The sequence below is a fragment of the Topomyia yanbarensis genome, chromosome 3 (assembly GCF_030247195.1).
Source record: "Topomyia yanbarensis strain Yona2022 chromosome 3, ASM3024719v1, whole genome shotgun sequence".
In the NCBI taxonomy this organism is placed as follows: Eukaryota; Metazoa; Arthropoda; class Insecta; order Diptera; family Culicidae; genus Topomyia; species Topomyia yanbarensis.
In genome coordinates, this window is record NC_080672.1 from 323353518 (window position 1) to 323380179 (window position 26662).

The window sequence follows — 26662 nt, forward strand, 5'->3', positions numbered from 1 at the left end:
TGTAGAAATTTTGACAACTTATTTTACTGTTGTCGAAAAAACAGACTGCATTATGTTATTCCACATGGGTGAAACAAAAAATGACCGTGCTACTTTGAACCGCTTCGCTCTGAATATAATTGAACGCACCACAGTTGACTGCCGATGTTGGACTTTAATCCTTTCATAAACTACGCGTAGTCTAGCTTGATGGAGTTGAACGAAAACCCTTTCCGTCGCTGTTTGTAAAGTACCAGAAGATTGTCTGGCGTCTGGACTTCTGAAGTGCCGTTCGAGCGAAACACTGTACACAATCAAAGGGTACCAGTATTCAATGTATCTGATAAGCGTGTGATGGTCTAGTAAGGATGGCTTTCCAGCTCTATTTTGGTCAATGTTAAGTTTTTCGCCGTTAATAAATATTGCTTTTTCCATTCATTTTAAATTCTCGTTCACTATTCTCGCTTTTTAAATTTCATTGGAATAAGCTATTGCTTTACTGATTCACTATTTTTATCTTATGGTACTGTTTTCCGTTTTTATTACAGTACTTTTACACTTTTGAAAATGCTCCGACTTCCCAATTTTAATTTTAATACTTTTATATTTTATCATTTTATTTTCAATCTTCACCTTAGGATTGGTAAAACCAGATTATACTTAATTTTATTATATGAAACTATGATTTAAAGTAAATTTAATAGCATTCAATAGTATTAAATGCTGTAGCTTTCGTTTGAGACTAAATTTGTGAAAATCGAGTTAGACATTTCTGAGAAGCAGATGTGAATTCAATTCATGAACTTAGCCTCTTTCCCGAAGCTTCCAGTTCCGCCGAAGGTGTCCAATGTAGTCAACGTGGATTTGATTGGGCATTAGTGAGCTAAAACTATAAATCCAAATCCAGTGGCTCGCATATGACATTTTTCAGCACAGCACTTTTTGAGTTCCTTTTGTGGTCCCAAATGCCTGTGCAAAGTTTGGGAGCGATCGGTTGCTTCCCTGGTGTGCGCATTGCGTTCAAAGTTTGTATGGGATTTTATATAGGGAAATCAATTATTTTGCATTTACGTTAATAAAGATCGCTATTTCATTCAATATGAAAAACCAGCTTTATAAAACTATAGTTCAAACCTTGGTTAACAACTTTGTCGAAGACGGTAACTAGCTACAAGTTTTCAAAAAATAGTTATAACGATTTTAAATCCTACGGTTCAATCCAAATGCAGAAATTTATTATTTCTTCCAACACTGTCAGTGTACCACGACACCGATACTTTAAAGTTAAATAAATGAGAATACAGTCATCGCAGGAACTTGGTATCTTTGAATGAAATGTTCAGAATGAATTGTTGAATAACATAGATGTAGTCAGAAAATGAAAAGAAGAGGGGGTGTGGCTTGTGTACTCCCCAATTCCCTTTTTAGATAGTTTAGTATAACATAAGGAGCACATCTTCAACGCAGGTTTATACCGCCGAATTAAAAATTAATCTTACGTGTTTGAGTGCTACTATTTAAGGGTTCTACTGTTATCTCATTTAAAATTTATAATATTTTAAAACCCTATTTCTTAGCCGTTTGTAGTCAGAATTTAAAAAAATGCATATCCTAAGATTCCTTGAAGCCTCGGAATTGTTTCTAGTGACGTTTTCGTTTGAGAATCTAGGAAGGAAACCAGGATAGTTACTTCAAACAAGCGTTTTTTTATGAAATTGAGTTAGGTTTACGCAAAACAGAGGTGATGTTGGCGAACCAGAAATATACTTCAGGTTAGAACCCAACGCGATTTCCAGACCTAAGTTAGCTTTTGTTGCCTCAAGCAAAAACAACAAATCAATTTGTAGGTGTAAATTCTAAATATTGTAAATGTTATTACCCACAACAAAGATTGTAGTATTATTCATATTTGGGTCTATTAAAATATTACGAAAGTTCAGTCGTTGACGTTTACAAGGACGTAATGATTCTTTGTCTTATACAAAACAACCTAAAAATGGACTGGGGAGTTCACAAGCCTCCCCCCTCTTCATTTTCTGACTACGTCTATGTTATTCAGAAATCCATTCTAAACATTTCATTCAAAGGTACCAAGTCTGAACGATGAATCTAAGACAAGACGTGACAATAGGGGGGGGGGGCGTTTTTGTTCCCATTTTACGTCAGAATGGTCCAGCTCCTGTGCGAAAAGAAGAATGTCGAAGGAAAAATAAGAAGCCGATTGTCACGTCTTATCTTATCGATGAATATATTCTCATTTATTTAAGTTTTTAATGTCGATGTCGGTGGTGCACCGGCAGTGTTGGAAAAAGTAATCAATTTCTGCATTTGGATTTTATCATAAGTTTTAAAATCATTATAACAATTTTTTGAAAACTCTTAGCTAGCTACAGCCTACGACAAAGTTGATAATCAAGGTTTGAACTATAGTTTTATAAAGCTGGTTCTTCATATTCAGTGAAATAGCGATCTTTATTAACGTAAATGCAAAATAATTGATTTCCCTATATAAAATCCCATGCAAACTTTGAACGCAATGCGCAAACCCGGGAAGCAATCAACCGCTACCAAATTTTGCACAGGCATTTGGGACCACAAAAGAAACTCAAAAAGTGCTGTGCCCGCTAGTTTAAATCATTTTCAAGTTTTCCCATACAACCGCGAGCCACTCTAATGACCAGTGACCACATTCTTCAACCTTTAACTCCGGAACCGGAAATCGAAATTAACTACTACTATTACTACTTTTATTCCTGCGCACCCCTGGTAGTGCAAAGGGCCGTTGTGAAAGATCGCCAACCTGGGCGATTGCCCGCCACCGCCTTGACCTGCTTCCAGGTCAAACTTTCGTCAACTTCTTTTATTGTTGAGGCTGGGTCTGCCTCTGCTGCGATGTCCTGCTGGGTTCCAGTCTAACACTTGCTTGCAGATTTCGTTTCCGCCCCTGCGCAGAGTGTGGCCGATCCACCTGCACTTTAGTTCCTGAATTTCTGTCGCTATCCAGGTACCGGAAAGCTGGAAGGGTTGACCGTGCTTATATCCAACGATTTGGTCTTGTTGACGTTGATTTTGAGACCTGCTGCTGAGGAGCGATCGGCAAGATCATCAAGCTTACTCTGCATGTCAGAGTGCCGTTGAGCTAGGAGAGCAACGTCATCAGCCAACTCGAAAGTCATTCAGATGCTCCATAGTAATTGGATGCCACAGCAACCCAAGATTTGGTTCACGGTCAATCGATCCTATCAGGATCTCGTCGATTACGATGAGGAACAGTAGCGGTGATAGAATACATCCTTGCCTAACTCCAGCCACGACCCGGATGGGGTCAGACAAGACACCATCGTGGAGTATTCTGCACGAAAATGCCTCGTACTATGCTTCAATTAGCCCGATGCACAGAGGAGTAACTAGAACAAATTCCTGGCCAATAACCATTTTTTTTTTGATTTTTCGCTTCGTTATATTTTTTTACATACCTAGAAGCCTACCCTATATAACGTGGCAAAATTATGAATATGTCGAAAATTGTTAAAGAATTTTTACATTGATGCGAAATGGTGATATTTTAAGGGTTTTTTTTGTTAATTTTCATTATATATCCAGCAATATCGCTTTCTAGTGATGATGACTGTATTAAATAAGATAATATTATTGCAAACGTAGTTGAACACAACCATTTGTATAGCTTCAGTCTAAAACTAACTGAAAATAGTAGTGTTGCACCAACTCTAAAAAATAAACGGCTAGATCCGGCAAAATTTCTGAAATAGTATTACAAAACATACAAACTCTTCCGGACTTGTCCGATCCACAAAAACCAAGCGATTTGAAAATTTTGAATTTTTCACTAATTTAGGGGTACACCAAAATGCTGTAGGGCCAGATACTATGTTTGGAAAAATGTATCTCTACGAATACGTGCACAAACGTCCCTTCCCTTCTTCCTTTTCCACTAATAATTTTTTTTATACGACTAGAAAATAATTATGGCCAGGATTTGACCTCAGTTACTCCTCTGTGAGATGATTTTCTCAGGGACTCCCTTGCGTCTCAGGGCTCCCCACATATTTTCATGATTGAGACGGTCGAAAGCTTTTTCGTAGTCGATGAACACTAAGTAGAGACTCTTGGAATTCATTGACTTGCTCCAGGATGATACGAAGCGTGACAATATGGTCCGCACAGCATCGTCCGGCACGGAATCCTGCTGCTGCCGTCGGAGAGTTGCGTCAATCTTCGAAATTAAATGAAATTTAATAGCAGTCTATGAGAACGTTTTACCTTTCATTTGAGGCTAAGTTTGAAAAAAATCGGTTCAGCCATCTCTGAGTAACCGATGTGCATTTGCTGGTCACATACATACATACACACGCACACACACAGACATTGGCCTAACTTGACGAACTGAGTCGAATGGTATAAGCGACTCAGCCCTCCGGACCTCGGATAAAAATCGGTTTTCAAAGTATGCAATCAGCCTTTTTATAACAGAAAGGAAAAACGTGAAATTAATTATTATTTTTCGTTATAGATTTTTGGTGTCTTCGGAAAAGTATGGCACCTAACGCTTTATTTGGCTGAATCATACTATTTCGAAATTCAATCGCTAGAGCGGCGCTGTTTTCAACTTTTTAATAAAGCTAGATAGAAATGTGGAGTCTTCGAGAAAAATGTGGGTTAGACTGCCCAGGAAAATAATGAATTTTTGAAAACGCAATCGGCCCACCCCTGATTCGATTCCTAGTCCCACCAGGAGTACTTGCACTAAATTTGAAGCAAATCGGACAAGTCTAGCTATCAGACCAACGTGCCTGAAGTTTGTATGGGATTTTTCGACAATTTACATGGAGAAAACCCACTAACTCTAATTTTTGCCGCTAGGTGGCAGTGAATGCATCGTATTATCACAGTAAGTGAAAATAAGAAAGATAATTTAATTGTCTACAACTTTGCCAAAGACTGCTAGTGAATCCGGCTTTGTTTAAAGAAGTTATTAAACTTTGAACGAAGTGATGTCTGAGTCAGTTTTGCGTGGGGCCTAGCAGTGCATGGTTGTGTATCTGTAATCGATTCCCACAAACTATGCATTTTTGTGAAATAATCGATAGGTTTAGCCCAAAAGTATGTTCAGAAGAATTATAAGACATAATACGAGTTATGTTTTGTTTGGAAAATTTTAGTTCCAACTGTGACCGCATAGAGGGCGCCAACACTAACTTTTCATAGAAGAGAGATAGACTATCACGATGTTCGGAAGAATTATTGAAAAATGCCTGTTCTACAACTTTGTGGAAGACACCTAATTTCTATCTCTTTCCGTTGAAAAGTTAGTGTTGGCGCCCTCTACGTAATGAAATTTGGAACTAAAACGTTGTAACCAATACATGGCTCGTCTTATTTACTACAATTCTTCTGAATATACCATAGAGCTAAATCTTATGGTTATTACACAAAAATGTTTAGTTCGCGCAAATCGAGTACTGATACACAACCATGCACTGCTAGGCCCCATGCAAAACTGACTCAGACATCACTTCACTAAAAGCTTAATAACTTCTTTTAACAAATCCGTATTCACTAGCAGTCTTCGGAAAAGTTGTAGACAATTAAATTGTCTTTCTTATTTTCACTTACAGTGGTACTGAGATACATACAGTGCCACCTTGCGGCAAAAATGCGAGTTAGTAGGTTTTCTACATGTAAATTGTCAAAAAATCCCATACAAACTTCAGGCACGTTGGTCCGGTAGCTAGACTTGTCCGATTTGTTTCAAATTTGGTGCAAGTACTCCTGGTGGGACTAGGAATCGAATCAAGAGTGGGCCGATAGGGGTCATTTTTTTCTTGTCACTCTAATGTGGGTCCTATTATTTTAAGTATATCTTCTGAAGAAGCAAACTCTGTAGGTCCTGTATGTATGGAGATAGAGCATGTTTTGGTTAAAAAATTTACTCCAGATGTTTTCAAAAATGTGTCATATTTCAAAACTTGTAGAACCTACAAAGTTAGTATCTTCAGAAGATATACTTATAATTACCAAACATACAACTTTGTCGTAGACACTATCTTTTTATTTTGTTCCATTAAAAAGTGGATAATAGCACCGCCCTGGCGACGAAATTTCGAACTAATATGAATTGATCAAATGAAGCGCTGGATGCAATGCAACAACTTTGCCAAATACACTACAACTCTAAAACGAGAGATAAGGAAAGAACATGTGAATTGTGGGTTACCCCCTTTTGGACGTTAACTACAGTGAATTACAGTGTCTCATTGATACATTTAACAACTGGTGTCAAAGAAACATGTTGATTCTTAGTGTTAGTAAATATTTTGTCATCTGTATTCATCGTACAAGAGACATGCTTAATTTCAACTACAACATTGCTGGAACTCAGTTTCAATGCGTTGACCACGTAAAGGATCAAGGCGTTATTCTTGATGAAAGGCTAACTTATAGTAATCACTTATCAGTGACCATTGACAAAGCGAATCGCTTGCTGGGTTTTATGTTCAAAATTTCCAGTGGATTCCAGGATCCTTATAGCGTTTTCGTTTTTTCTTGGTGCTACACCGGTGTAGTGCAAAGAAAGAGATAGACTGATTACACCCAAGTTTGAATGAGTGTAGCACCGACTACACCGGTGTAGTGCACTGTCAAAAACAAATATGCCATTAGTGTTTCAAGGCTTTATATTACTCATTGGTGCGCTCTTAGTTGGAATTGGCAAACATTGCCATGCAACGTGGAGTGAAATGATTGAAGCTGTCCAGCGCAAATTGATGCGATATACTTTACGTCAATTGCCTTGGAATGATCCTTTGAATCTTCCACCATATGAGAACCGTTGCAAACTATTAGGACTACATACTTTGCGAGAACGTAGACACGCTTCGCAGGCCATTTTCATATCAAAGCTTCCGTTGTCTGAGTGTGATGTTCCCGATCTCCTTGGACAAATCAACCTCTATGCCCCAACCCGTGTTCTTCGCCCTCGGACATTGCTACACTTCGAAATGCATAATGCTAACTACGCTGATAATAGTCCGATTTTAGCGATGATTGGTCGCTTCAACGAGCTTGCCGAGCACTTCGACCTCAATAGTAATTCATCACAATTTCGTCAACGTTTGCTGTTACATTAGGTTAATTGTTTTTAGTTTAGTTCATTAAGTCTCACATATTTTTAAATACAAATGTATTGAATGTACGTCTTTTGTGCTATCGACATAGCATAGACACTTCACACTATTTACTTCAATGTAAATGAAAACTTTGAAATTTCTACCTGTATCATTCACGAAGTCGCTTTCTGTTGAAAGCACATGTGACCTTGTCTCACTATACTGTTTCCAATGTATAAAAATCTTTCTGTCGGGAATATGTGACCAAAAGATCCGTCAATAAAGTAGAAACACCAGATAATCTTAAGTGACTCCGTCGAGAAAAGAAGAATCAAAACGAAAATGAGAAAACAAAAAAAAAAATAGAAACCCTAGAAAGTCCATTGTATATTAATTACCAATTTTCCAGATAAAGGGATTTTTAAAAACAATTCATAACTTTCTGATACTGTTTATTCATTTACTTTATTCAAAAATGGTTTTTAATTTCATTCTAAATAGTAAATTTTCTCAATTTCTTCATTTCATTCATGGATTTCGTTCGTCCTGTTTATTTTATTCATTTTGAATATTTTAAATATATGATCATTGCGTTTTAATTATTTATTTCATTCAACATTCTTTTCATTCATTTTATTCATTTGGGTTTATTTTAACTATTTTATTCGTATCATTCTTTGGATTCACCCTGATCATTTTTTTGGCATTTTATTCATATCCTTCATTTAATTTAATTTATTCACTGATTTCATTCTATGCATTCTATTTGTTTTTTCAATTCATTCATGTTATTCAGTTTCTTCATTTTAAGATTCCGACTACTTTTTCAGTTTTATTCACTTCATCAAAATTATTTATTTGAAACAATTTATTTTTTTCTATTAATTTATAACTTTTTCCATTATCAGTACTTTCCACTTATTTATTTCATTCAATTTGTTAGTTTGAGTCAATTTAATTTATTCAATTAATTTTATAACTATTTTTAAATATTGCCTGAAATTCCATGGAATGAACTAAACTAATTTGATTTACGTATTTCATTAATTGGATTTATATGAATCATTCTATTCATTTTATGAATTTAAAAACCTTTTTTTAATTTTTTGTCTCATGTTTGCCTTTCTCCTATAGATGCAAGGTTATGCAATCACTCAAAACATCGTCAACTTCCCTCCCCATTCAAATTTCCAAGTGCCTCTAGAATAAACTTAAATTTTGAAATGAACATATTACGTAATACGCAATAATCGAATTTAATAAAAACCAGTGTAAAATTTAGTTTGAAATGAGTTTGAGTTTGAAACAATTTCAAAATTGAAACTAATTTAAAATTTCTTAACAAGATTAATATTTTTGGCGGGTCCGGACCCCTCGAACTCTTCTCCTGGATCCGCCATTGCTTTCAAATGTTTGAGCGTCGACAGATAGCATCTCAAGTTCGTGGCTGTCGATCCATTGTATGTATGAGCGAATCGTACTGAATGTTTAAGGTTGGACAGAGAAAGGGCAAAAATTCGCAAACGAAAAAAGCAGTTTTTTCCACACCGTATGTCAGATCTTCATAAAAATCAATCAGCAATACTGTAACAACATTCTACATACGCTGATTGATTTTCATGAAGATCTGACATACGGTGTGGAAAAAACTGCTTTTTTCGTTTGCTAATTTTGCGCATTCTCTGTCCAACTTTAATATGCATTTCCAACATTATATTCTAGACCAACATATGAAATGAGCGGAAGTCCAAATTAGAGTCTCTCTGTGTTTACTTTCTCCTTCGATTATTATGGCGTCAACATAAAACTTTCCAACATTGTTTCAATAAATATTGAAAGACTCTGATGTCGTCTAGCATATTATGCTAAGAGTTAAGCAGCAAACGTAGAAGCGGCCGAGTTATTGACAGAAGAGAGAGTAAACAAAGAGAGACTCTCATTTGGACTTCCGCCCTTTTCTCATGTTGGTCTAGATTGAACATAACCAGCCATGGAATTGTAGTTTGGACAAATGAGAAAGGCTCAATTGCACCTCTAGGTGGATTAAACAGGTTTTTTTTATTTTGTTCGTTATATTGATTTTTTATAATTGATTCAGTTTACTGGTTAAAAAAATGAATGGCTGGAATTATAATTCTTGATCTTGAGATTGCAAAGACAACAAACGAATGCTGAATAACTAACGGTAAAAAGTTTAAATAGTACTTTCACGTGATGGTTTCTAATGGTTTTCTTAATCATTATTTGTTTCGATTAGGTGATTAATGAACCAAAAAACAAACGGATTTTATTGCGATTATCTTGGGTCCAGGTGTGGGGTCGTCTCTCAGGCGTCGACGATTGGCACCCTCTTCGGGCAAAGACCTACGGAATATGCAAATGGATTATTTTTCATATGAAAATACAGAAATATTATTATTTTGGCACAACAAACAACGTGTAGAACAGCTTATCACTAACGAACCCACTGGCAATTCTTATCAGTTCTAGTACGCTGGTGAGCGTTCATGAGCTGGTAATATATGACACTCGGAGCGTCTAGAGGAACTTATAATGGGAACTCTCCGAACGTCTAACTTGTAGTCATATTTTTGATTTCACGCGGAACAGTTCACCATGTTAAGCTGATTGCTAAAACAATCCTAGTGATACAGATCAATAGTTTGAAAATAATTTTAAAACAAACAAAAATACGCGAGTGGCAAGGCACCAGCAGAAGATATGTTAATAAACAAGGAAACTTTCCCCTACAGAATGGGATTATCGCCGCTGTACTTCCTGCAGCCCCCGCCAGTGAACGTGACAAATGAGCGGCTTGGATACTTTCCAATAACCCCACCGTACCATCAACCGTACGATTACGTACTCCCGGCAATGCAATCGCCACAGCAGCATCAAACGGCAGCAGCTCCCTCCTCCTCATCGTCTGGCTTCTCCCCGTCGACCGGAATGGAAAACGGCCAATCGCTGTATTTTTACATGAATGCAGCTGGGAAGGAGGAAATTACATCGGTGCCATTATCGCCACCGCACACACCGCCACTTTTGTACGGAACCAATAGCCTCAACAGTAGTAGCAACGGCAACAACAACGGCATCCTGACCGGAAATGGCACCAACAGCACTAGTAGCAGTAGCAGCAGCAGCACTATCCTGGCCGTCGATGTGACCGCCAATCAATACGGATTATCCGATCGGCAAACAGCAGTCGGTGGCGACGACCATTCCGGCGGCACTAATGGCCACAATGATAATAATAGCAGCTATTCCGGCGACGGCGACGGTTCGTTCCGGGCTCGAAATTCCGTCATCATGAAGGTGGAGAACCAGCAGGTGATCCCACTGCTCGGCCAGGCAGGTTCCCGGCCGATTGAGGAGTTCGTGTGCAGATGGGAGAATTGCTATTGGTGAGTGATTTTTTTCTTCTTCTTTTTCTTCATTAGATTGTTTGTTTTCTTTTCGTTTGTGCTGAGAGTGAGTTGAGAATTTATGTGCGACAAGGAATATGAAAGACTAAATTATTTATATTTTCTAAGTCTGCCATTTTGTCGAAAGTAGGCAATTTGCAAAAAATATGTACTCCAAGTATGTTATAAGATCAAATTGAATCGGAATTTGCATAAGCTCGATTTGACTTACTTCAGATTCAGGTGTGGATTTTTCATCTTTCATTTGTTGAAATTATAAATAACACATGAATAACAAACACAATAGGTGAACTTTGAGAATAGCCTGAATTTGATGTCTGATGGATGTCGGGCTCAAAATAACCACTACCTTGTTTCAATAGTTGGTCAACATTGAAGTGATGTTTATAATGTGACCTAAGTAAAGATCTAAATATTCCTCTATTCTATATTCCAGCTCAAGGCCTATTTGTGAAATCGTATTTCTTCAGCAAGACGATTTTATCGTATTTGTTACTCTTCCGCCAGGAAATTTTACATTTGTTTTTAAAAGTATTTTTCGTTAGTGAATTGGCTTTTATTTTGTTCTAATTATGGCGGCTCATGCTGGTTATAAATGAAATAAATAAATCAAACAAGGCTTCCAAATTGTGTAGTAGCTATCCAGGAAACCAGTCATGTTGGATTAGAAGCTATTGCACGACTTTGGAGTATTCGCTTTTGGTCAGCTTTTTGGCTCAAATACTCCTCTGTGCAACGGCTCGAGAAGCTAGCATTGAAGCTCTGGTTTGTTGGTGAGAAAGCGAAATCGAAATGTTGTTTTGGCTTGCGAACCAAAAACAAAAATGGAGTTATGCAAATCTTCTGCTTAAGAAAAATGTGGTGATTTGCGACTAAAGATTAGTTATTTTTTAAGATAAAGAAATTAGCTACGAAAGGAAAAAAACTGGAATAAACGCTAGATAATTATGCATACACACCAAAAAATAATGAAATTTAAACGACATGTAAATCAATACGAATGTAAACATACAACGATTGAATCCAGAATTTGATTGAAAATTAAGTTAAAATCAATTAGAGCATCAAACAGCATACAATTTTACACTTTCATTCGTGTAATATCACATGTCATTCATTTTACAACAATATTCGAGTAAAAATACATTGAAGTGCATTAGTTTTCCGTTTAAAGAAACTGTAATTTTCAATCCACGTGTAAAATTATAATAAAATTCGTTGAAGAAAGCACGACAAGTCGTGTGTATTTGTGGTGGAACTTAATTTTACATTTATATTAATGCTCCAAATATGTGCATGAAAATACACTTAAAATTACAAAATATTTTTATCTGTGTAGAACAAACACCAAAAATCAATATTTGACTTCTTTCATAAAAAAATTATTAGATAGAAGCTTTCGATCTGCAATTTTGAATGTTTATCTTGGAAAAAATAAAAATTGTTTTCTATTTGAAATTGTGGAATGATGGGCAAAATACACGAAAATTGATCAGAATTTATGGACTCTTCATAAATTTTTACTTCCGATGAGTGTACGAGCGCCAATACTTTGTAACGCAATTCATTTATTTGTAGTGATGAAACCACGTGTAATCGACCTTCACGAATTTGAACCATTTTGGAGGAATTGTTCATTTAGGGCCAGTATATAAAAAATTCAAATTTTCGGGCCAATTGAACTACCACTCGGGCCATTGGAGCGTCCCCCGTTTGGGCAAATTGCCAAAACCTATGAATTTATTTAGATTTTATATCCGTTTTTTTTATTTTGATTATAGAGGTTTTAACCTTAGGGTCATTCGCCTCTTTTCGGGTTAGAGAAATCTCTTTTGAAAAAATCTCCAACCCTACGTGCGGGGTTGGGAATCGAACCCAGGTGAGCTGCGTACATTATATCCGGTTCTATTTCCTCTAGAATCAAACCGCAGGATATTTTTTATGGAAATTGTTCAAGGAGTCTAGAAAAATATTGTTTTTGGCGACAGTGCTGCCGATGGTGCGATTTTTTCAGTTAAAAATCAACAAAAATTTACCTTTGAAGGCGCAAATCATGTTTTTTAGAATTTTTTAAAAATTTTCTCGCAAAATGATCACGTTATTGGGATAATTTTTAGACGATTTTCAGTATGTTGTTTTAAAACAACATTGCGCATGTAAGGGTTAATAATTCGCGCAATACTTTTGCTTCAATTTTGAAAATTCTAATGCCATCGTGTTCCCAAGACATTTTACATAAAAAACTTCTATAATCTTAATATAATTTGGCCAAAGATTTTGGATTTTTGTATTATGGCCCCAGATGAACAATTTCAAATCCGTAAAGGTCGATTTAAAGTTTGCATCTTTGTTAATGATTTGGCGCGGAATGATCCATTTAAAATTTCAAGGAATAGAAGAAAAAATATGTTTTATGGTATGCAAAAATCTATTTTCGAGTGGAGTTTTGAGCATTAGACAGAAAATATGATGAAAAGCTGTTATGTCCGCATCAAACTACTTGCTTTTTAGCGTTGGAATATTTTTTAACACTATTTTAAGTGGAAATTTGAAGAATATGCTGGATCACTTATTAGTCACCATTGTTGTAAACTTGTACGTTTTTCGGTTACCATTATTCATAATAATAAATAATAAAATGGAACTTTTCCAAATAATAGTCAATTTTGAAAATTTTTTTAGGCAAATTTACTTAGCTAGACAGGGTCTTTGTGTTTTGTTTAAATATATCTAAATATCATCATCATTGTTTCCATAAGTAATAATTTAAAATGACCTTTGTTCGTCGAGTGGCTTGTAGAAAATTCTTTCAATTTCACTTTGAGATATTGAAATAATAAAAAAAATCTATTTGCTTGAACCGGCTATATCATAAATAATTGATTTTTAAGATCTCAAGCAAATTTATTATATCAATTAAGAGAATGTCTTTTATTTATCAACATGACCTTTAGGTCAAATTTTATAGAATTTCAGTGGAGGGGGCTGGGAAGTATACCAATTGGGTGGCAGTGGGTTACCCTAGTAACAATCGAGGTTTTATTGGTAGTTTTTCAGCCTCTCATAAGGCTTAGATTGCATTTGTAGCGTGCTATAACACTTTAATTGTTACTCGTGTATGGTCGAGTTAAAAGTGGTGCGTCGTAGGTTCCAGTTTAAAAAAATCAAGGAGCCTAACATCTGTCGATTCTAGAAAACAATGTTTTTCCATTTGCTAATTTTAAAATAACAGTTGTATTGAAAATTGAAAAAAAATCCTTGCCGTTTTGATAGTTTTATTCAAAGGTATGTCTTATCGGAGAGTAAGAGAAAAGTTTTCTCTTACTCTCCGATAAGACATACCTGTGAATATTAAATTTTATGCGCTGTAATCTCCATTTAAGAACCAAACCGGGAGTTCCTAAATTGAATTGGTTCGTAAAAAGTGTTCGTAATTTGGGATTTAGTTCGTGAAAAACGTTCGCTGCACATTTTTAGCAGCTCACAAAATTTTTATGAATATAACATAATAGTATAAGTATTTTTGGAAAGGGTTTGACGAATAGATGATGGAAATGGATGTGCGGCGCTATTTTTAAACCAAGATGGCGACTTCCGGTTGAGCGAAATTCTCTATAACCGTAACCATCAGGGTATTTTTAAAATTGATTTGACGAGGAGATGATGAAAATCGATGAGTGACATCATTTTGAAGGCCAAGATGGCTACCTCAGGTCGAGAAAAATTTTCTATTAGCATATCATCACTGTATTTATACCTGAGCATCTCATACAGAATTTTCCCATTCTAGAAATACTCATATTGTTGAGGTTATGAAGAATTTATCTAAGCCGGAAGTCGCCATCTTGGTTTACATAATGGCTTTCGACATTGATTTCCGTCATCTACTCTTTAATCCCATTTTGAAAATGCAGTCATTGTTGAGGTTATAGGGAATTCATCTAAACCGCTAGTCGCCATTTTGGATTATGGTATGGCGTCAGACATCGACATCGTCCACTCGTCAGTCAAATCCGGAAAATACCCATATTGTTGATGTTTTAGGGAGTTTATCTAAAATGTAAGCCACCATTTTAGTTTTCAAAATGGAATTCGACATAGATTTTCGTATGTACGCGTAAACCCTAATCCGCTAGGTTAAAGAGAATCAATCTAAGCCTGAAGCGGTCATTTTGGATTGCGAAATGGTTTCAGATACCGATTTCCGTCGTCTACTCGTCAACCACATTCCGAAAATACCCATATCTCTGAGGTTTTAAGGAATTTATCTAAACTGTAAATGACCATTTTGATTTGTGAAATGACTTCCGACATCCATTGCTGTCATCTACTGATCAACTCCATTCTGAAGTAAATTTATCGAAGCTGGAAGTCACCATCTTGGTTTTCAAAATGGCGTCCGACATCGATTTCCGTCGGGTTGCCACGTCTGGTGAGGTTTTGAGGGGTTTCCTCAGCATTGGTTCATAAATAGGTGGGATTTTTTTGAATTGGAAAACAACAAGAGAAACAAATAATTTTTTGGGTATTTTGGAACATATACTTATTGAACCAAAAAAAAGGAAAAAAATAAATATGGCGAGTTTATGAACAATCTCACGCAACAGCTCGTCGCGGTCAACTCAAACTCCGTGAAATATTCAGTCTAAAAATTTTACCTGAAACAAAAAAATTAAATACTTCCTTATTCGGAAAGCGTTTCTGCACAGTATAAACTATTTTAGCGAATAAAAGTAGAAATTTAAAAAAAATGACACTTTTTAATAAAGCACTCGATTTTTATGCCGTTATGTGTGTTAATAACACTGTGAAATCAATTTTTTGAATACATTTGTTTAGTTCAGTCTGTGTTCAATTAAATTAAACAGTGTATACATAGCTTTTATAGTTTTTTGTAATCGTGCACGGAATTTTGAAAAAAACATGGTTTCCATTAAATGGGTTTTAAAGTTTGATTGGATTAGTTTTTAGAAGGAAAAAAAACTATTTGAAGGAAACTTATAGATATGAACTGTTAATCAGCTGGATTCTGAAACTTTGTAAGAATATTCTCAGATAATAATTCGAGCGGTTGAAACAAAAACAAATCGATTTTTTTAAGCTGACTGATGAGGAAACGCCCTTAATCTGGAGATTTTTACTGACCTGGGGGTTATTTTCGAGGAAGAGAGAGACATGAGTAAACGCAGAAACCATACAACGCTAGCAATGACAAGTGGAGAAAAGGAGAAACCTTGTGCCATGAACTTGAGTGTATGTACACCGTGTACGCACATAAAGATAGACTGTTCAAGCGAACAAGTGTTTTTGTTCGAATTGGCGTGTTTGATTTTGCACGCTTCTCTTAAAAAATCGATATATTGGAATAGTTATAGAATTTTCGTTTTGAATTCGTCTCATCATAATTCCGGCGCTAGTCCTGTCAATGTCGGATTCTGATGAAACGAAGTCGAAACGAAAATTCCATAACTAATTTAGTTATAGGTTGTGTGCCTTTTGCTCGCAAATGTGGTTTAAAAGAATTTCCTCTTTAACCCTCCGGCACTCGCGCCGTTGTATTTAATGCAACACATTCCGAAACTCTAGCGGAATTTTCTTTCAGCACCAGTGTCTGCTCATTCAGGGATCCATACGCGCTAGTGCTGGAGGGTTAATGAAGAAAAATAAATTTTTCCCTATTAAGGAGAAATGTAGCATAGTGCAAATAGCAGAGTCCCCGGGTCAAACCCCTAGGGGTGGTGACCACAAATGTAGAACAGAGTCTCAGGATAGCATGGATAATAAGTAGCTTCGTGATGCGCAGGATTCTCAAAGCAGTCTCAAAATCCGTTTTCACCTACACTATTTTTTCAAATGGACGTATCTAATTGTAGACACATGATTTTTTATGAACTCTGGCTCGAAATTCGTTGGCTCATCTTTTCATCATTCATATCAATGGGGAGTGTAAAGTTTTACCCGAATTAATTAAGTTGTATCTTATTTTTGCTATTTCTGTCCTATTAATGCTGAAATGGTAGGATTTTTACACTCATATTGATTGGGTTTGGTTCATACTTAATTTATGTCGATTGACAAGACCTAAGCCAACAATAATTTTCAATGTAATTGCCCATCACTAATTTGTATAATTCACATTTTATGATAGTTTAGACAATGTTCTAAAAATCACCTATTGGAACATTTTTAGATATTTTTAAAATAGGTTAGCCCTTTTTAAAGAACAGATTACTTTTTGAAAACTTTGAGTACAAAACTGCTTAATTAAACTAAATCTTCGTATTCGCTAAGTTTTATTAGGTTTGGAGAAGGTCTAAGTAAGTTTGCGTAAAATTCGTTTTTATGGACATTTAATGTTATCGAACCCAAGCCGTATTTAGAACGATTTAAAGGCTCCTGTTTCTTAGGAAGGAAACAAAGGGATTGAAATAATTTTTTACATATTCCATGGATTGTAGGCCGAACAATTGACGTCATCACTATCACTCCATCTTTTCTAGTAGGAAAAAATAGCCTAATTCTTCTAGATAGTTATAGATCTGTTATGACTCCTGCAATTATTTTCAAATATTTGGGTTGGTGATATTTCTAAAGCAGTAAGTCGATAATTTACGTTTCGTCTCGTCAGTATTTGGCAGAACCGTTATTACTTGCGATCACAAGCAATCAAAAATTCTAACAAATATCGTTGCTTTTTTCAAGAACGCGTTCCAGCCAACCAGTTTGAAGCAATTGTTTACTTTTAGTAAATCTGGGAAATTGATCAATCTAAAAATTATTTCCAAAAATTCCTACATCGTTGTCATAATCCGCTTCCCGGATTTCACTGTAATTTAACGCTGTAAATGTCTTTCCAGTATCCGCACCTAACAATAGCCCAACAAACATACCATGACGAATAACAAAGATAAGAGATTTCCAGATTTTTGCGGATATTTTGAGATACCCCATTCTTAGCAATGATGGTACTAGTCACGTCTGACTCGGTGGGTTGCTCACGAACAACAGGTGGCGGCGGGAATCCGCTGCGATTGTGATTTAGCCCACCTGCAGTTCCTTATCTTGCTTCCGTCTGAGACACCACACTCTCGAATGATTCCATGTGGGGCTGTGTATGTTTGCGGACCCGACTGGCTGGCGGAGGGTTTTGAATGAATGCGAGCTACCACGCAACACGATAACGCTTCTAATCAGATATTTTTTCATCTTCACACAGCGTGTTTTTCAAGCTGGAGGACTTGGCAAGTCATGTTACGCAAAAACACGCGGTTATTGGCCTTGGAGGCCTGTACTACTGCCGATGGGAGAACTGTCTGCGCCAGGACCGTGGTTTCAACGCACGCTACAAGATGCTGGTGCACGTACGGACCCACACCAAGGAGAAACCGCATCGCTGCGGTAAATGTGGAAAGTGTTTTTCGCGGGCCGAAAACCTAAAAATCCATCTACGTTCCCATTCGGGCGAAAAACCGTACGTCTGTCCTGTTGAGGTTAGTATAGGTTTAAAAAAATATAATTTAATTTTCACCATCTAACGATGTAATTTATCCCCTTCGCAACAGGGCTGCAACAAGGCGTATTCCAATTCGTCGGATCGCTTCAAGCACACCCGTACGCACTCGACCGATAAGCCGTACGTGTGCAAAGTTCCCGGCTGCCTGAAGCGTTACACCGATCCGTCATCGTTGCGCAAGCACGTGAAAACCTTCAAACATCTCAACCTGCTGATGCCATCGATGGCAGTGGAGTCCGGTTATCACCGTGACCTCCACCCGGCCACGACAGCCTATCACTCCCACTACAGCACCAGCAACAGCAATAGCAGCGGCCTGGGAAGCCCCGGCAAGATGGCAAGCGATAATTCATACACCGATGATAGCCGAGCCTCGAGCAGTAGTCGTACCACGACCACTGCCAGCAGTCCCGAGCTGGGCGGAGAAGATAATAATGTGCTAATCGATGTCGTCAACGTCGACAAATGTGATGAAAAATTAATCTTCGCAGACTATCACTTCTATCGGGATCGGAGGTCTGTGTCTGGCTGGCCAGCGGTACGTCACCGAAGTCCCACGATGCCGCCCCTGCCCGATACTCACAGTGCGCTGCAGTCGGATGAGGGTAGTGGCGACGAGTGTGAGCTTGGTTTCCTTATTGAACCGGAACGAGATTGTTACCGGTCATACGGCAGCTTTCCGCAGCATTTCGCCGAGTCGATCGTTCCCGCCACGATAGATGAGCTGGCGCGGTATGGCGAGGATGGGACTCGTGCTCTGCCGACGGTGGTAGAAGATGATGATTTATGTAGTGGCATCCGGCGGTTGAGCGGCGGTAGGCCGAAGGAGCTGACCGCCATGGAAGTGGACGGGCCACTGGATCTCAGCATACATCATCGGTAGAGTTCGGCTTAATTCGATGCAACTGTGTTGTGTTCTTTCGACATTTTAGTTTTTAACGTTCAGAGTAATCATAATTTGTACTTTTCAATGTTTGTGGTCTTTTTTTATATTTTAACATCGTGATTTTACTGTGACATTAAAAAAAACGTCTTGATTTACAAGATCTTCTGAGTACTAAAAGAATTTAATTCAGGTACTGTTTATTGTGTGCATTGTTTGATATGTTTATTTCTATTGAAAATAAACATACTAATTATGGTGATTGTTTCGTTTTGTTTTTAGTTATTATGCAAAAGAACTCCTTAAACATGTGGTTGAAATATTAACTCTTTTATTGCTTACATCTGAAAGCTAGTATTTTTCTATTTTTAGCTCGAACTTGTATACTTGTATAAAAGCCCCCTCTAAAGTTTTTATTTTTTTTTGGTTCTTATTAAAAAGGATCAAAATTTGGAAGACAGGAAGTCTTTGGATGAATTTTGCGCATCAATATTCCCCACAATCTGATTAAAATTAAAATTAGGCATGGCTTACTATGATCGAACTAAAAAAATTAACTTTTGATGCTGACGGGGTAGAAAGTTAGCGTTTTCGACAAAGTTTTAGAAATGGTCGTAATAAAGGATTTTGTTGAAGAACTTGAACTTGTAGGGCTAAAGGTTATCGATTTATAAAGCGTTTTCTATTTCAACACCCCAGAATCTAGTTTTTTTTAATATAACTTTTTCCATTGGGACTTTTCGTACAAACATTGTTCTAGACAAATATTGGGACATTAAAAGCTCATAATATTGTGGAAAACTGTATGTAAAAATACTCATTCTCTTCAAAGTTATTGCAAATTTTAACATTTTTACGCTAACTTCGACCACGTATAAGAAAGGAAGGGGTAAAGCAAAATGCACTAGTAGGCAATTTTTACAATGTTTAGACTATGCACAATAAAGGTAAGAAGGTTTGATCCGTGGCACTCTAGAACCCTATGAATAGGGTAAGCTTGCTTTGTAATGTTTTTAGACTTTCTATACAAAAATCAGCAAAAAATATTTGTTGAATTTTTTTCGCAAATTTTTGTAATTCTTGGTTTGATATTCAATTACAAGTGTTATTTTCACTTATATGTGATTTTTTCCAATTTTATAAACGTGGGAGCAAAAATGTAGTTTTATTATTATTAGAGATCAAAAACTGATATATACTCAAATACACATGTCATAATGAATTTAATGCTTACAAAAGCATGTTAAAGGGGGAAACCGAAGAGATTTGAAACAGGTCATATCGCTAATTCCCATTTCGGGGTTCGCTATAAGCGATTATAAGCCAACGTGTTTGGTATCTTCTAGCTGCTGTAAAACAAGTGCTGATGATGAAACATGTAGTGCTGTAAACGAGTATGGTTAGAGTAGCACAAATTAATCTTTAGGATAAATGTACAGCAACTATGAATCTATCCTGTCTTGTGCAGGAAGGAAAGCTTCCATAGCTTTAGTTAAAAAAACGTGTTTCCACAACGGAAACTTCTAAGTTGGAAAGCTGCTTAACAGCGTCTTCGTAGCTTTCAACAAAAAAGGCATGACAAATCCACGTGAAATACCGCGTGCATGTACACTTGCAAAAGTGCTATTGACGCACGTCTTATTGGTACTGTCACGGTAAATATGACTGTTGACAACATAATCAAGAAATACGAATATTGTTTGGCATATTTGCCGCATAATGAACCAACACCGTCTGATAATTTCAAAAGGGTTGTATCATACTGTGGCAGAAATGAGTTTCCCTTCATCATCGGCAGGATGCAAATGCCCACTACATAATTTGGGGCAGCGCAGATATCAATTTGAGAGGCACCGATTTAATTGATTACTTAAGCGGTACAAATCTGCACATTCTTAATGCAGGCAACTCTCCAACATTTACACGAGCTGGCAGAGAAGAGGAACTTGTTCGACTCAAAAAGTTATGTAGAGGAGCTTGGAATCGCAGACGCAGGGACGGGTTGGAGGTATTTAAGTTGGCTCGTAAAGCGTAGAAAAATGCCCTTCGATCCTCTGAGCGAAGTGGTTGGAAAAGCCTCTGCACAAATTCTCCACGTCTCCACGAGATTAGTTAAATAAGTTGCTTTCGAAATCGAAAGACTTTCATGACAGTTCAATTAGCTGCTAATGGTGAATACTGGTCTGAGGAAGATGTAGTACTCAACTCTCTTTTTGACACAAGTTATTTTCAGGCAGTTCTTATTCTTGGGCATTTGCTCGTAAAATTGTGACAATCGAATCGATCAAATGGACGATTTAAAGGTTCACTCCGTATAAGTCTCCAGGAAAAGATAAAATCATTCCAGTTCTACTACAAAAAGGATATGAACACTTCAAGCATATTTTGAAAAACTTGTAGTCTTGCAACAGGATACATTCCATTGATGTAGCGGGAAATAACTGTAAAATTCATTCCCAAAGGTGGCCGCGTCACTTATAAGAAGACAAAAAGCTTTACACCGATCAATCTGACCTTTTCCCTGCGCAAATCAGTGAAACGTTTATTCGACCACTATATTCGGGATGTTAGCTTAGGCGAGCACCCGTTGCATGCAATGCAACAACATTTAAAACGCTTTTTCACAAAAGCAATCAAGTTTAGGAGTTTTTCTCGATATTGAAGGTGCTTTTGACAACGTGTCTTTCGAATCCATTTTGGAAGCAGCAAGAGGTTATGGAGTACCTTGATATGGTCGTGGTCATGCACGAGGTCATGGAGTACCTTCATATATCACGAACTGAATACACGCAATGCTTAGCAACTGACATCCATGCTCATCGTTACGACAAGTAGAGAAAAGGAAACTGAGTGTCTGAGGATGTCCTCAAGGTGGTGTGCTGTCACCACTTCTATGGACCCTTGACGCTGATGTCTTGTTGAGGAAACTTTATGAGCTTGGTTTTCCGACGTATGGTTTCGCCGATGATTATCATATAATGATTACTGGTATTTGAAATACCACATTTTTTGATTCGATGCAACAAGCCTTATGTGTTTTTGAGCAATGGTGTCTTCATGTTGGACTATCAGTTAATCCAAATAAAACATCAATGGTGCTTTTCACGCAACGAAGGATTACAACCGGAACCCGTCCATTGCAGTTCTTTGACTTTGAAATTATTATTGCAGCTCAAGTTAAGTACGTAGGGGTAATTCTTGACGCAATACTTTAGTGGACAGCACACAGCACCTACTGCTGCTCTAGAGGCACTCTTGAACATAGAACCACTACATGTGTTACTGAAACAAGAAGAACTTTCTTGTGCATACATGTATGCATGCATGTGGCCCCAAATGGTTACTTTAGATGAGTATACACTTGCTCCCAGTGACCCAGTCATATGTAGTTTTCCTTTTAGATCCTTCAATGTGACAATTCCTCTTCACGAGGAATGGCTGTCTGGCTGGATGGAGCGACAACATGAAGAATACGTAGTTATACTGACGGTTCTTTGTTGGAGGGCCGAGTCGGTGTACCGTATTCCAAGCAGAAATCTTTGGTAGTACTTCAACAGGGAATTCGCGGTAATAGAATCTATTATGTATCTGACAGTCAGGCTGCCCTGAAAGTACTTAGTTCGGCTGATTTGAGATCGAATTTAGTAGTCGCATGTCGAACTCAAATCGGAGATATTAGCATTTCAAATGCTATCTACCTTTTATGGGTACCCGGTCATTCCAGTATTACTGGAAATGAATAGGCGGACGAATTGGCTAGAGCTGACGTTGCTACTAACTTCGTTGGTCCAGAACTAGTTCTACCACTAAAGATAAATTAAATGAAGCACAAGATTCGCTCTTGGGCTGCATCCGAACATGCCAACCATTATTGGCGTAGCTCACAAACTTGCGTTCAAACAAAGACTTTTTTTGCCGGATGTGAGTTCGAAAATGTCAAAGAATTTGTTGCATTTTTCCAAACACAGCTGCAGTATTCTAGTCGGGGCACTGACTGGACATTGCACACTCAATTATCACATGGCTACTATTTAGCGCGCTGAGTATTATTCATGTGATCTTTGTGAATCCGATTACGGAACATCATATCATTTTATATGCAACTGCCCTGTAGTAATGCAAATTCCGTATCCGGATTCTTGGTTCTCCATACATAGATGAAGCTATTGTTCCTAACCCAGTGTGGTAAAGAGGTATAGTTTTAGCCGTATTTGAATGTCAAATATCTTTTCGGTGGTGTTGTCATTCTGTTATGTCAATATTCCCTCGGGGGTTGGTATATCCGCTCACTGCTTAAATGAAAATTGTAAATCCCTCCGGGGTTGGGAGTTTGATTCCTGCTATTGTAGCACCTGCAGATCGTTCAGCATCCTTCCGGGGGTGCAGAATGCTCTGTTTTAATTGTTCTGTGTTATATTCCTTACCCCTAACCTTATCACTTCCCCAATACTTACCATCAGGAAATGATGAAAATACGATTCTTGGCAAGGTAAAATTCTCCGATTAACATGGCGAACGTGCCATTTGAGCCGGACGCTACTGATTCCTGATGAAAGTAAGGAACACCTCCTCCCACCCTCTTACAATTGGCAAAATTCAATTCTTACATATTGTTATATCAGTATTCCTAGTTTTAAAATAGCTGTAAAATTGTTTGTCTTATAATAAATTGTCTTATCTATCTATCTATAATTGCGTTGCATTGCGTTGCGTTCTGACGATGATTTTGGCGGATTGCACACTGACTTCATCATGTTTGACTGTTGATTATCTAATAAGAGTTGCTTAGGAAATGGTAAGTAGGAATTCATACCAATCCGACCCACATTAAAACCTCAACAGCATGATAGCCAGCATTGCCGGCCGACCCCATCTTCATCGTTCACGGGAAAGGATAAAGTATAAGGTAGACAGGAAGTGTTGATGCTCCACCTACTTAACGGAAGGACGACGATTCATCAGACTCTTCCATAGGCGTCGCGGAGTTGGTAGTTTGGAAGGGTATCAGGTCTAGGATTCGCTCCAAGCAAGCGATAGGTAGTTGTTTAGTTAGTCTTCGAGTGCACGATGACTCGAAAAAGAAAAACTCTGGGCAGCCGGCTACCGAGAGTATCCTATGTTCCCTAAACAAAAGCAAACAAAAACTCCACACAGGCGACCGTGGGAGTATTGCCTAGGTAAGCTAATCTTATCTGCGTAATGGGCCGGATCACTATTTATTGAAACAGTATTTAGACGGAATTTTTTACTTCTTCTCTACGATATATTTATTGGCTTGAAAACTACCGAGTGATAACACATTATACAGGCTAAGATAGCGTGAGATGTTATAAATCATGGAAAGTATTTCTTATTTTCCATATCGGATTGATTGTGGAATACAAGTATACGAGCGATAATAACGAACAATGAAGGGAAATGTAAAGGATTGTTAACCTGATGCACGGGCTTGTTAGCAATAACAGAGCTTGAAATTAGGTTCATAAAAACAGACGCGGCGAATTTTCAATACGTATTGACCCGTGATCATCGATACTAGTCAGATTAGTCGTATTGGGGCTAATTACCGATCAATTATTCATTTTTACGGCAATGTTTTCTCGGCTAGATCTGTTCGCACCCTTCTGCTACTATCGACAGAAGGCTGATAGCACCCAGTCGTCGCCGGTCTTAGGACCAAATGTCATCAATAGACTTAGACTCGCGTGGAGGCATGAGATAGGAAACTTGTGAGAATTTTGTTATCCCACCATTTGACGACCTATTCCTAGTTTTAAAATAGCTGTAAAATTGTTTGTCTTATAATAAATTGTCTTATCTATCTATCAATCTATCTATCTAAGATCGGTGATTTTGCGAAAAATTCGAGGATCACTTGACATGGCTTTACTCTATTGCAGAAGGGGCCCTGTTCAGCCGTACGACGCAACTTAGTGCTCTCACAAGAGCGCTGGACGGTACTGACGTCCATCTTCCGGATCCTGGCGGTCAACTGTTTCTTATCCTTGGCCCGCCAATTATTTTCGTAAATTAGGGCACTGAGGGAGCCGAAAAAATTCTTTATTTCGTTTTCGTCAAAAATTTTCGAAATTTGTAACAATTATCTGCGCAACTATGTCGCAAAGAACACTAGCAGATCACATTTTTTCTAGGGTATCCAAAAACTACCAACATCGCGCTCTGTCAATAAAAAATACAGTGATAAGTATGTTATATTTATACATCAAGAAACCTTTCGCGAGATCATGCGACAAACATTAACGAGTGAATAAATGATACTGCTCGTAGAATTTCAATTGATCACAGTTTGCCTATCCAGCGGCCTACTGCGAAGCTTTTTCAGCATTTCCGCTTGGTGCGTTATTTATGGTTAATTAATGAGCATAAAGGTTAGGATACTTTGTGTTCCGCAGTTAGCAATAGTCGCGCGAGTGAACGATTTTTTCCATGCCTTCTCACAACTGCTGCAACTTGTCAAAACGTAAACCGACCCAGAGATGCCGATCCAATGCGGTATACATAGGTGTGGCAGAACACACGGTATGCTAGTGTCGGCTAGAGTCTGTGGTATTATAGAGTCCCGTACAGAGAAATGTGCAACACTGCCTAAAATGATGCCCTCTTCTTTGTTCCTGGCACCCACAGTTTTTGCTGTAACTTTGAATGACTTCACCCGAGTTAAACAGTAGAGTGAATTGAAAATCTACTGTTTTGTGGCTTATAGCACTTTATTCATAGTACTATTTCATGTAATTTATTTTACATTGTTACAAAAAAGTATAATAAACTGAATACAGTGTCTTGTTTCGGCGATTGAAATATTTCGCCATGATATTATTTCTCTCAACACTAATACTTTTCTTGCATGTTCTTCGAAAGAAGAATGTTTGTTTATTTTGCACGATAGGTAGCCATCTGACTGTTCGATAGGTAGATTTGGCTTCACTCTGTGCGTGCCTTTATATAACATAAACAACGCCTTTGGTGTCGGCAACCAAAAATATGTAAACAATCCTGAAGCACAACTGGTCGTCGTCATAGCGGTCATACGATTCAATGGGAGCGGAACGACCGCTATGACGAAAGCAAGTCGATTTATACTGTGATCACTCACACCACTCATGTATGATTCATCTTACGAATACCAAAGAGCCATCTTCACCAGACCTGTATATACGACATTGATGCCGATCAACTGGACTTGAATGCTATTCCAGCTACCCTCAATGTGACGGCACAGGGGCAAGTTGGTCGGGTTCCTTTCTTTCGACACGTACGGTATCTTTTTCTGCTCAAGATACTCTAGCGTCTTCTTGGCGTAATGGGAAGATGCTTTGTCCGGCCAGAAGACATACTTCTCATCCGCATGATGCTCTTTTAAGAACGGCAGAAGAATTTTCTCAAGACACTCCTCCTGGTACACTTGTTAATTGACGGCAAGACCGCTCGGCTTGAACCATGGCTTTGAAATCACTCTGTCCGATATGGCGATGTACAGCATTTTTTTTAATTTTTGCTTAAACTTGTATTTTACTTCGGGGAGTGTGGCCGACTTTTCGCTGGGATAGTAGCTGTCATTTCCTGGCATGTGAGTTTTCGTGAGCGGAAAGTAACTTTCATCGTCCAGCACGAATGACGTCCCGCGGTAGATCGATTTCACGATCGCTATCTGCTAGTTCGTGTACTCGGGGGACCGAGTCTTTTTCCGACAGATGATGTCCTCTATCTTGAG

General features: G+C 37.8%; 1 protein-coding gene across 2 annotated transcripts in view; it reads left to right on the top strand.

The window, feature by feature from the left end:
• LOC131690060 (zinc finger protein ZIC 3) overlaps window positions 1-19096 on the top strand; it is an 88420-nt gene extending 69324 nt beyond the window's left edge. The window contains exons 2-4 of one of the 2 annotated variants that reach the window (XM_058975536.1): window positions 9860-10513; window positions 17751-18024; window positions 18097-19096. In XM_058975536.1, the coding sequence (XP_058831519.1) occupies window positions 9861-10513; window positions 17751-18024; window positions 18097-18930 (1761 nt within the window). In that variant the 5' untranslated portion in view covers window position 9860 and the 3' untranslated portion in view covers window positions 18931-19096. Of the gene's footprint in view, window positions 1-9716; window positions 10514-17750; window positions 18025-18096 lie in introns of those variants that run through there. The other variant, XM_058975534.1, reaches the window with a different exon arrangement.
• Window positions 19097-26662: the final 7566 nt, after the last annotated feature.